We start from the raw sequence: 11,443 nt of genomic DNA on the forward strand, positions 1-11,443 counted from the left end.
TCCCCGCACCCCCCGCTATTCCCTCTCCCCAGGAGAAAGACCATAAATAAATTTTGGAGCTGAGTGTAATAAGCTTTTTACAACCCAACCCAACCCCCCCAACCCCTGTTCTTCCTCTGGGAAGTATCCAGAATTTGACTACGACATGAAAAAGCAGAAGTTGTTTACAAATCATTGCAGCTTGAGAATTCCAGATCTTAACGAGATCCCAGTCCGTAGAAGCCGGTCTGAAGACAGCTGCTGCATTCTCTTGGTAAGTTTATAATTGGCGATGGCATCATGTATTTCTCAAAGTCGATCTTCCTTGCGTTCCCCCATATAAATTAGTTACCCATTGTGGCAGAAACTGATAAAAAGGGCAGATCTTCAGCTTCTGCTAAAATCTGTGGTTGAAATCTCGGGCTTACTCATTTTTCTTTTTTCCTTTCTTTATCCTTTTTTATAAATGACCGAGTGGGAGAGGAAAAGTCTCCAACTGTTTGCATAACGTGTAGTCATATATGGAGGTGCTGCAGCTCAACGAGCAGTTTGTTTTAGTTGTTTCAAAGAGAAAGGAGCCAGAACAAGTTGTCTTCCCCTTCCTTTCCAGAGGGGAAAAAAGTCAACGTCTGTGGCCTCTGGCATTTTAAAGAAGTATCTGGGCAACATACGGAGAGTGAGTGCTCGCTACAGCTGCCAGTAAAGGGAGGTCGCTGGATTCAATCCTAAAAGGAAGCAGAAGAGTCACATTTAATCTAACCCGAAACGTAGCCGGGCCGAACACGTGCGCCGGTAACCACATTGCCTGCTCAGGCCCCAGCGTCTGCGCTCGGGCCGTGCGCGTGCCCAGCCCCGAGCGGCAGGACGTTCTTCAAGTAGAATTGAAGCCAACCGCGCTCCTCTCCTGACGCAGCGCTGCCAGCTGGGTTACAGGCTCCAGCCACCCGCCTGTTTCTAACAGCCCCTCCAGACGTGCCGACGAGCGACAGCTCTGCACCGTCAGCGCTGCCTTCGCTCCGACCTGCCTGGTTTGGTTTTTTCCACGGGGCCGACAAACTGGTGAGAGAGCAGATGGAGGGAGGAAAAGCAGCAGATTCCTTCCTACCCCCGAAGGAAAGGGAGCAAGAGCTGGGGACAAAGCGCAGGGGCGGAGGGGTAGGCTAAACTGCTGCTGCAGCTACCAAGGAAGCCCTGGCACCGCGCTGCAGCTCACCCCGCCGCAGCTGCTCCCCCATCTCCAGCTCCACACGTGCTCCGTGTGCCTTCCTGCTCACCCTGTACTCCTCTGCGTAAAACGGCATTCGGAGCCTTCCTATAAACACCCCCGAAATAGCGTCTCTGCCTGTGCCCCGCACCCGCAGAGAGGTATTATGTGCCTTACGTGACACAGAGGGTGTTTTCTGCCCCGTAGGCAAAGTCAACCTGGAGGACTCAGGTGCCCCACGTTGTCCAGTGTTGACTGACCAACTAAGGAAGGAGTCTGGTAAGCTCTGGAGTGGCTGAGCCCATCTTCCTGCCCGGAGGGAAGACAGAAAGGCTGGGGGATCCTCGGGATCAAGCAATGGCTAAGGAGAAGCCTGCAGCCATGGGTGATTTATGCCACACCACGGTTCCAGTCCCGTTTAGGAATCCATTTCGCCGTGCTTAGAACAAGCCCAGGCGGAGGATTTGGCACCAGGAAACCCAGGGCAGCACCGCTCGGAGGAAGTCTGTGATCGTACCCCAGCACCACGCCCAGCTCCTTGACGTGAACTCTCATCTGGCCCTTGAGATACTCGGACAGCATCTTGCTTTTGAAATAGAGCTCCTGCAGCCGATCTTCCAGGTGCATAACACACTAGAAAGCAAAGGGCATTGCGTCAGGAAGAAGACACGAACCGCACCCGGCCTCAAAGCAGAACAGCACAGACCCCACACGTCTATTGCCTTTTCCGTGGCTGTGTCGAGGTGAATAATGAGGAGGATACACACGGCAAGACTCTTACTGTTGAGCAGAAGCCTTTGATTGCACGTTAAATCAGAATTAATGAGACAGCTGTCTTGATCACAGAGCAGCGTTTAAACGGACAGCTCGAACAGCTACATCAGGGGATGCACTGGCTGCTAAAATTGTGGCTACGGATAAACAAACTAGGCAGAACCTTACAACGCCTTTAACCTATGAAGTGCAAGGACACTTTAAAAACATCACTCTCGATTGTCGTTCATACTTACAAAGTTTGGAGATAAATTATGTTTGTAAAGCTGAAGAGTGGAATGAAGCAGGTTGGAGACGAGACTCGAGACTAACACTTCCTTTCCCAGCTTATTATCAATCATTCGCCTCTGGCTACTGGCCACTTGCACCGTCCATTTGTCCGTGTCTGCAATAATGCAGACAGCTTCTGCAATCGGTTCATCCAGAACAGGATGCTAGAAACAAAAAAATGAATAGCAGAACCCTGAGAATGACAAATGACAACCGTCTGTGCACAAAACATCGCCATCCTGGATAGCAGGGATAGCATCCCAGACACTGCTTCATCTAAAATACAGTAACATGCGCTAACATCACATTCCATCTATTAAAAACAGCTTTATTGTAAGCAAGGCACAGTGTTAGAAGGATAGTCACTATTTTACATTTTTTTTCCAGGCTTGAAAGTGCATCACTGGCTGACAATTGTGTCTTTTGATATTTGATATAAAGAGTTATGACATAGCTAAAGTATATTTTAAACCCCGAAAACAGAAAGTAGCAAAAGCACAACTTGCCGTTCAACATGGCTGTGTTAACGAGGTCGGTTTTATTCCCCGTTGTCACTGGTTTCCCTTTAGGGGAGCGCCAGCAGAGGGAGTCAGGAACCCAGCCTGCACCCAGCTCCTCCATGCCTTCCAACTAGCATTTTGCCTCTCTAAAGCCATGGAAGTTTTAAACAGGGAGTATTTGGAACCCCACTGTCCTTCCCCAATAGATTTTTGGGGCTTGACTGTTAGGAAGTGTCTCCTTCCAACAAGTCCCACTGGCACTTCACACAGGGCTAGGATGCAGTTATTATTTGACTTGAAGATAAGCGCATAAAAATCTTGCTTGGTCCTCTTGTATCCTCTCAATCTTTGATTTTTGCAGCTGAAGTTGAAGTCTGCCGATGGACGTGCACCGCTATTATAGTTCAGATACCTCCGATTCATAGCAGCAGCTGCCTCACGCTGCCGCTTCTGTTACCTGAAGTTCAGTTACACTTGACACACGGCTTAAACATTTGGCTTAAAGCACAATGGCTTAAAACAGCCCCTAGAACAGCCGCCCAGGGAGCAAAACTGCCCCCCGCGGGGTTGGGCAGAAGGAAAGGCGACCGTGACGCGGGGAACGGCCGCAGGAAGGGCAGCCGTGCCACCTCTGTACGGTGCGATGCGCGTCGTTAACGCGACGGGGCGGACGGAGGGGACATTTCGGAGGCTCCCGGGGGAGTGCTCAGAGAAGCAGACTGCCTGCTCGCCAGTCTGTGTGCAGGTCTTTCCCCATTCCCTTGGGAATAAACGAGAGGGGAGCAGCATCACGCTTCCAGTGACAGCCTGCCTTCCACTCCTCTCCCGGTGACTCTAAAGGGGTAGGGAATGCCACACTTCCCAGGCACACCCCAGTTCACCTAGGGAAAAGGTGCTGTGGAGAATAGATGATTTCCAGCACACAGGAGAAGTGTGAGTCCCCTCAGGACTCTTACTTCGTACTGGTCTCTCTTTACACAACAAAGCTGGCGCTATCGGACACTTTGACTACAGTCCTGAAAACGGGGTAACGTCCCCAACACACTCAGAATTCCCGATGGCTTCGCCGCAGAGAACACGTTCTGCCCCACAAGCAGCAGCCCGTTGGTCAGACGTGCCCAGGAAGAGAAGGTGTCCTGAGGGAGAAAAGGGAGCTTCTGCACAGCCTCTGCAGCAAGACGCCGTGCCCGGGAAGAGATGCACAGCAACCCCAGCGTTTGGTCTTGTTGAACATCATCCCACCCTGTGCGCGTCCTAACATCAGCAGGCTGCCATGTCTGCAGCAGACGATGATTTCTCTACGGCTTAGCACAGAGATCCACCTTCCCAAGGGCATGAGCCTCTCAGCTGGCTTCAGCGGCGTCTAAGTTTTTGTGGTCCAGATTTGCAGTGAAATAACCATGGCTTTCAGATACGTTAATTGAGAGAGGAGAAAAAATTGGTGACCTGGGACTGGGGAAACCTGAAGAGAGCTACGACAGTAAATATTTCTGCTTCCAGCAGGTTTGTACATTCAGAAACATGTGCCTTTCCCTACTGTGACAAATACATTTACCAAATAGAGCTTAATTACCTGCACAGCATGGGACAAATCTGACACCAAACAGTGCCTCAGCTTTTCATCACTTCCTATTCCTTGCAAAACAAAGTCAGGGACATAAGATGAACAGTAGCCACCTAGTAAGGATCTTCCAAAATTGGCAATACTGGGCTGGACAGAGTTCACTTCAACTAATTTTGACCTGCAAGAAAGGCATATCAAAGAGATGTACAACACTGAACAACAAATTCAGCCTACAGAGAGGTTGCACCTTCACACTTATCATCTCTCTTCTAGCTTCCATTCAAGCACTTTTGAAAAAGAATAAGTTTAAAGTCGGCTTTTGCAGTCAGACTATTGTGGAAGAAAAGGATATGAGCCAAGACTGCGATGCACAATTAATATTTTTTTCCAGACCACTGATCTCTCTATATTCTTTCAAACCAGCACGCTGAAGAGACGCTTTTCCAACCACTGATGCCAAGTTAGGCTACATTCCTACAAACATGTGACATGAGAAGAGGCTGTATCTTTTTTAGGCTCTATTTCTGCTGTATATTACTTACCCAGGAAAAGGAATCTCATATTCTTCTGCCCAATCTTCTTGCTCTCCTCCGTAATAGTTACCACTTGGTCTAGTTAGATCATGACCTGTATCCTCACTTTCACTGTCACCCAGGGCACTATCTGAACTCTCATTTCTTGGAATGTCCCAATCAATTCCCGGGGCAACTTTTTTCTCTACGTTTTCTCTGTCCCCATGGGGGACGCGAATAGAGATTTTCTCTCTTTGGTCCTGCTCATTAAAGCAGTTTTTGTAGGTCTCTTGTCGAACAGAGTCCATAAATTTACAAAATTCGCTCGGTGGTTTGCTAGTCTTTGCACACAGCTTTTTAGAAAACTCTAAACTACTGTTGTGAGCAAGAAGGTCTGTAGCTGCTTGCCCTGGAATATCATCAATAGTCCGGGTTTCAATTGAACTGTCATCAGTAAAATATTCATCAAACAGACTCATGCTCTCAGTGTTGTATGGATGTGGATTCCAGCTCTGATGCTCACTAGCAACTTGAGGAAAGGGTTCAGCTGTCCCACAGTCTCTATTTTGGTCCTCAACAGTTTGTTTAGCTTCACAGTTCTGATCAGCAGACACTCCTTCCTCCGTTGCTGGCGGGCTGTGATGCCTAGCAATTTGTTCCACTACTGCCTGACTTCTGAGTTCGATGTCTGAATCGGGTGACATGGAATCTCCGATGAGGAAAGTCACCTTTGTTTGAGCTTCGGCAGCACTGCAAGGAAACGTGTCGCAGAAGAGCTTATCCGGTGGCTTCTTCTCCACAGCTATACCGGGTGACCTTGTTACGCTGACCGCCTGGTTGCTTGATTCCAGCGAGTCTTCGTTCCGCCACACATGTGCTGTCGGCTCCAAACCAGATTCTGTCACTGCACGTTTTTCTGGTGAAGCTGACCCTGTGCACACCACGATCTCCAGTTTTGTGTCTAGGCAGGGTCTCAGTTGCTTAACGTCAACAGCATCTTCCTGACAATCGTCAGGAACAATAGTTCTGTTCTCATCTGAAGAAGATTCCAGCTCTATCTTAGGAGTGTTTTGTGTGTCTTCTCTCTCTTGCTGTGAAATACCTTCTATGTTTTGTGCAAGGGAAATCGGACATTTGCAATATTTACAGCTACAGTTAGGAGCTCTCATTTCTTCAGACTCCGTCAGTAGCAAGTTGCCCCTGTTCTTGTGCATTGTGACAAGCACATACTCAGATTCCTCTACTTCTCCTTTCTCCAGCGTGGTAGTTATAACAGTTCCAGGCATGACGATGGCTTCATCTTCCCCATTTTCTAAAAGATGCGTCTCTTGAAGTTCAGAGCATCTGATGAAGTAAGTAAGGAAATAAAGCAACCTCTGTACCAGGTCATGCCTTTTGCCAACCACAACTGTTTTTGCTAATCTCACAGGTGATCCAATAGCCCCGTAGAGGTCACCTAGAATAGGAAATAAGAGAGACAATTATTTTGCATCTTTCAAATAAATTATTCTTCTAACAGACAATTGTTGTGGCCAGTTTTCAAAGGCCAGGTCTACAACAGGAAGGTACCAAAGCAGAAGAGTGAGGACAGCTCTTTCAATACAGAGAATCCCAAAGATGCTGTTAGTATCGTATGTAAGGTGACACGCTGGTCAGGGAGACATCTGATCTCACGTATTAGGGAGTATTTGCACCACCTAACTTCAGTCCCTAGCTTTGGAGGCTCATCTCCTGGGTTCCTTATATAGCCATGGCAGAGAGGAGGCATCTGCTCTGAATTACCCTGGATAGTCTGGAAACTGGGCTGAACTTTTACCCACCGAGAGAAGGCTGTAAGGAGAAACAAACCTATGCCAAGAATGAGGGCAAAAAGTGACAGTGGCGGGTGCATAGCTGCAGCCAACCTTCTTCTCTTCCCTCCCCTTGAGCTCTACTATGGGTTGGATGGGTTGTTTTGACTGTACTCCAGATCTACCTGGGGCAGTGCCCGTGCACGTGTTGTTCTGGAGATATTAGGGCACTCCATGAATGCAGGGATGGGGTGACAAGGGATCCAAGAGGCCTCGAAGACCAGCCTAACCACAGTGGATCCCTGGAGTCCCATGAACTCTGAAATCAAGTCTTCTTGCCAAGCCCCTGGCCATTCCTGCCTATACCAGAATAGGGCAACATCGCAAAACTTTCCTTTCCTTCCCTAACCAAGTTCCATGAGAGTTTGTGTGCAGAGCAGGACAATCTGCCAGAGAGTAAAAAGCTCATCTCCTCAGCAGTCGGAAGGCAGTATGACTAGCTCTCAGTCGACTAGGCTTTCAGACCTTACCTAGGGGGTTGCCTAGCATGATTTCCTGTACCATGTTGCTCCTTTGCCTGTTATATTCAGAGAGTGTTCATGTCTCATCAAAAGATGTGATTTCCTTGATTTGCTCCTTCCAGAACCAGGCTCACTGATAGCAGCATCCCAAAAAAATAAAAATTGATTTTCCTTACAGATGGAGGACCAGAGGAGGACTGGAATCCTCCATCATCACCTGGGCAGGTGACCTTAAGAGACCTGCCATAGACAACTACAGAGGGCTTTACCTTTTGGCTGCCATTTTGTAATTAAGAAATTACAGCACATACTAAAACATACAGTGATCACCTCTAAGCCTGAAATAACACACTTTTGTCTCATTTTGAATTTTTAAAAAAATTAACTTCGGAGGGGAAGTAACAAGTATCCATAAAAACCACCGCGCGCATACCCACTGATGTAAAGCTGCTGGGTGGTTTAGAGATGTTTGCCACATACCGAGCTGTGCCCAGAGTGGGTTGTATGGATGAGTTTTGGCCAGCATGTCCACACTCTGGGAAGAATGCTTTTCCAGGAAGATTCTTATAGGCGGCTGGCCATTCGGCATGACGGTAGGGACCCAGGCCAAGTGGTTAGTCAGGACTGCAGTCAGTAAAGCTGGTAAAAACCTGAAAGCAAAATGTTCAACATTGGGCTTTTTTCCAGGTACACACTCAGGATGTTACGCTGACAGCAGTTCTACAGTCTCTGTGGATCAAGGACTGCAGAAACAACCTAACAAAGTCAGCAGAGATCACCCCTTTGGTCTTCATTCTTTGGGGAGAGAAGGGAGGGCTGTATCCTCCCTCCCACCCCTGCAAAGCTCTTTTTTAGAACACACTTTAAGGTAAAATGAAATATTTTAGACTTGTGGCATCTCTGTTCCTCTGTTTGGCAATAATGGTAAGACTTCCTATTTTGCAAGCTTTATGTTGTAAAACATCTCAAAACCAACTTATTTTGCTCGCTGTAAGAAAACAGTGGCACTGTGTGGCCTCTGTACTCCAAGAAGGAGATCCCAAGCCCTTGAGATCTGTGACTACTGATGAGAAGGAAGGCTATTGCTATCAAACCCGTAACATAGCCAGGTGCTGTGTTCTTTCATATAACTGTTACGCAATTTAAGTACATATGGCTCCTCCTTTTCAAAAATAAAACCCCCAAAAGTTCTGCAATACCACCAACAAAAGAAAGGTAGCTCAGCCAGAGCGAGTGTGTCCTTACACCAGCAAAACAGCTTCCACTAGCTAAGCAAGTGAGGCGAAAAGTCTTCCTGAAAAATGTTAACTATCCAATTTACTGTAACGATAGAGCGTGGTTTCTGCTCCGTGGAGGGAAGGCTTTCCTGCCCAGTCCCCTTCCATGGCAGGAGGAGCGTGCAGAAGTGCGGCCCAAGGGCGTCCCACATGCCGACAGATGGTGCTGGCAGCCGCCGCCGCGGCTCAGGTGCCCGGGAAGGAAAACACGAACGCCACTGTGCCTCAAAATAACGCCACTCGAATAGTTTACAAGCATCAGGAAGCCTACAGGTTACATTTAGCCCCATTTCCTCACTGGAGACAGCTGCAGGAGGAAAAGAGGAAAACTGGATTGAAAAGGATGTGTGGCTTGATTTTCGTCCGGCTTCCATCAGTGTAAATCTTACTGTATTTAAAACAAAGCAAGCAAACCAACCCAAACAAATGGCCATTTAAATTTAACCGAGACGTACAGAGCTCAGAATGGCAGGAACCAAAGGGACTAATCCCAGGAAAAAGCTTCCACTGCAGTGGCAACTTATTTTAGGAAAATACGTGTGAACGCCTCACAACTCCCTACGCTTCCTCCCATTGCACCGAGGCAGGAGAAGTTGGACCTCGCGGACCGCTAATTGTCACCCTCCCATCTGGGGGAGCGAGAAGATGACAAAGCTGGTGGCGAAGCTGGAAGCTGGTGAACAGCAGCCCCTTCCCCACCCTGCAGAGAGCAGTTTCGCCAGAGCCAACAGCTGGGCTTTCAGTGCCATTTTCACTCAAACTTCACATGTTTGTGCTCGTTTTAGGACTTCAGTGGAGCCAAACGCTTTAAAAACTTCCCCTATTCATGCCCTGAGGAAAGAGGATGAAGTGTTGACAAAAGAGTAAATTTATCAGATTCTCCCGAGTTTATCGAGAACATTCTCTTTCCCAATTTTTAACAACCGCTCACGGCTCTGTCCTGAGGGCAGAAAGGTGAGTACTAATGAAGCACAGAACTTCTTTAGTGGCATTTTACAGAAGTCAGGTTTAACAGCAATTTGCGGTCAGACAGTATTACAGACACAGCTCTTACTGAATGTCTAACCTTGCTCATCATATGATAACTGATTTTGAAAGGTAGATTAATGCATTTCATAAGGTATGTTCACCCCCTTCCAGACATACACACCCATCACGCGCTTCCTATGGACATGTTTCAAATGTTTAGCCTCTACCAAGATTTAGAGGATTGTGGGGAAGAAGGCATTTAATTAGAGATACTTTCTTTTTTTGTTTTGGTTTGGTTTTTCTCCTTTTAAAGAAGATATTTACAAGTGCTCTTTTGAGTCTTTGATTACCCAGATTTTAAAACCAGATTCAAAAATCGGTTTGAAATAAAAATGCGTAAACACATATGTAATTTAAAAATTAAAATCCACCATACTGGTTTTTAGAAGCATTTTCCATCAAGAAAGTGAATTCCTTCATGAAGCGATGGCAAAGCTGGTTCTTTTCCGGTGTCCCCGACATCATAGTAAGCCAGACAGGCTCCCCAATCCGTGGCATCGTGTAGAGATTGCAAATAGTCGTTCTAGAAAACAAAACCAAAAAATCCACAAGACTCAACACAATGACAAAAGGCAGAGATCCCTGTTCAAAGAGTTCATTTCGTTCCAGCTGTCATTTCTATCAGAAACAAAACTTCTCTCATCAACCATTACCCAAACCGTGCTGTTCATTAAATAGTACGAATTCACCCTTCCACCTCGGAGCGTTAAGCCTCGCAGGTTCTTCGTGCATCCACCTGAACCGATCCCAAGCGCAGTACCATGCACTGTCTAAAGTCAAGAGCTGCCCTGTTCTCAATGGAGAAGAAATGAACGATTTGTTGTTGTTACCTCCCTGCTTTCTCTCCATTTCATTCAAAACACATAAATCCTCTGTAGTTCTGCTTGATTCATGACTAGGGCAGGTTTATGTGTGTCGGACTTATCGAAATACCTTAACTTCCTCCTTCCTTTAAAAAATTGGTGTATCTCCAGGCCAAACCCACCAAAGTGTGGATTTGTAGAGCGGGGGACCAGCTTATTTCTTTAGCTTTAGATACAGTCTCTGAGAGTCAAAGTTACCCCACGGTTTCAGGGATTATACACCTACCCACATCCTTTTTGATTTTACAGAGGACAGTAATTGTACGATTAAAATTTTGGCTCTGCAGTAAAATACCAGATTGAAACTCCTCAGATTACTGCTAAACTCCTCTAAAATCTAAGCCAAATTATAGCTTGAAGTACAATGCCTGCATTATGACACAATAGGAACATGTATTTCCATCACAGTAAAAACATAGCCTGAAAAAAACCAAACCAACAAAGGAAACGACTGACCCATTCGGGTTTCTCCCTACGTAATGCACTGCTTTTTCTAGACGAGATTATTTTTGTTTTACAAAACAAAGATTTACATTATCCCTAGTACCAGCGCTGATTTATAGAGATCTTCACTGGATACGTTGGTCTAAAAATTTATAGACACTTGCAGAAGTAAAGCAACGGCTGTGCACATCAGGAGGCAAACACGCTCGAGCTGCCAAACCGTCCGTGGTTTGGTGTTTAAAGTGAAACTGCCTCCAAGTGAGAGCCCGGCACGTCAGCGGCCCTCGGGGAGGAAGGGGTTCTTCCCTGGCCATTCGGCAGAGAAGAAAGCAGCCAGAGAGAAGAACCCAGCCGTAGGGTGACAAGACCCCCCGAGGGCAGCGAAGGTGACCCTGCGCCGTGCCGAAGTCACCGGCACTGCTCGAGAAGAAGTGGGGGGCAACGGCATTTTCTGCCTTTTTCTATCAGTTTTCATTAACTACAACGCCCATCCTGTGTGTTCACTACAGTCAAAATCAACCCCGTCGTCCTCAAAGGTGGGATTTTCAGACGCTTCGGTGCCGCAAGCACGATGGCAAAGCCAGACAACAGTCAATGGGCTGGAGGGGGGGAAGGTCAAGTTACCTCTGCGCTTAGGGGCCCACGGCCCCCCAGGGCTCGCTGCCTGCGGGGTCAGCTCCGAGCGGCCTCGGAGCTGCTCTGCAGTACCCTCGGCT

At 47.3% G+C, this 11,443-nt stretch overlaps 1 protein-coding gene across 1 annotated transcript; it reads right to left on the reverse strand.

Moving 5' to 3' along the window:
• Window positions 1–625: 625 nt before the first annotated feature.
• Window positions 626–10,002, reverse strand: FNIP1 (folliculin interacting protein 1; the record flags this gene model as incomplete). The annotated part of the gene is made up of 7 exons (XM_010283768.1): window positions 626–704; window positions 1,701–1,816; window positions 2,194–2,391; window positions 4,301–4,469; window positions 4,834–6,259; window positions 7,595–7,764; window positions 9,797–10,002. Coding segments are annotated over 7 exons (2,364 nt in total), but the record flags the coding sequence as incomplete, so codon positions are not given.
• Window positions 10,003–11,443: the final 1,441 nt, after the last annotated feature.

Source organism: Phaethon lepturus, unplaced genomic scaffold (genome assembly GCF_000687285.1).
Source record: "Phaethon lepturus isolate BGI_N335 unplaced genomic scaffold, ASM68728v1 scaffold27303, whole genome shotgun sequence".
Lineage (NCBI taxonomy): Eukaryota > Metazoa > Chordata > Aves > Phaethontiformes > Phaethontidae > Phaethon > Phaethon lepturus.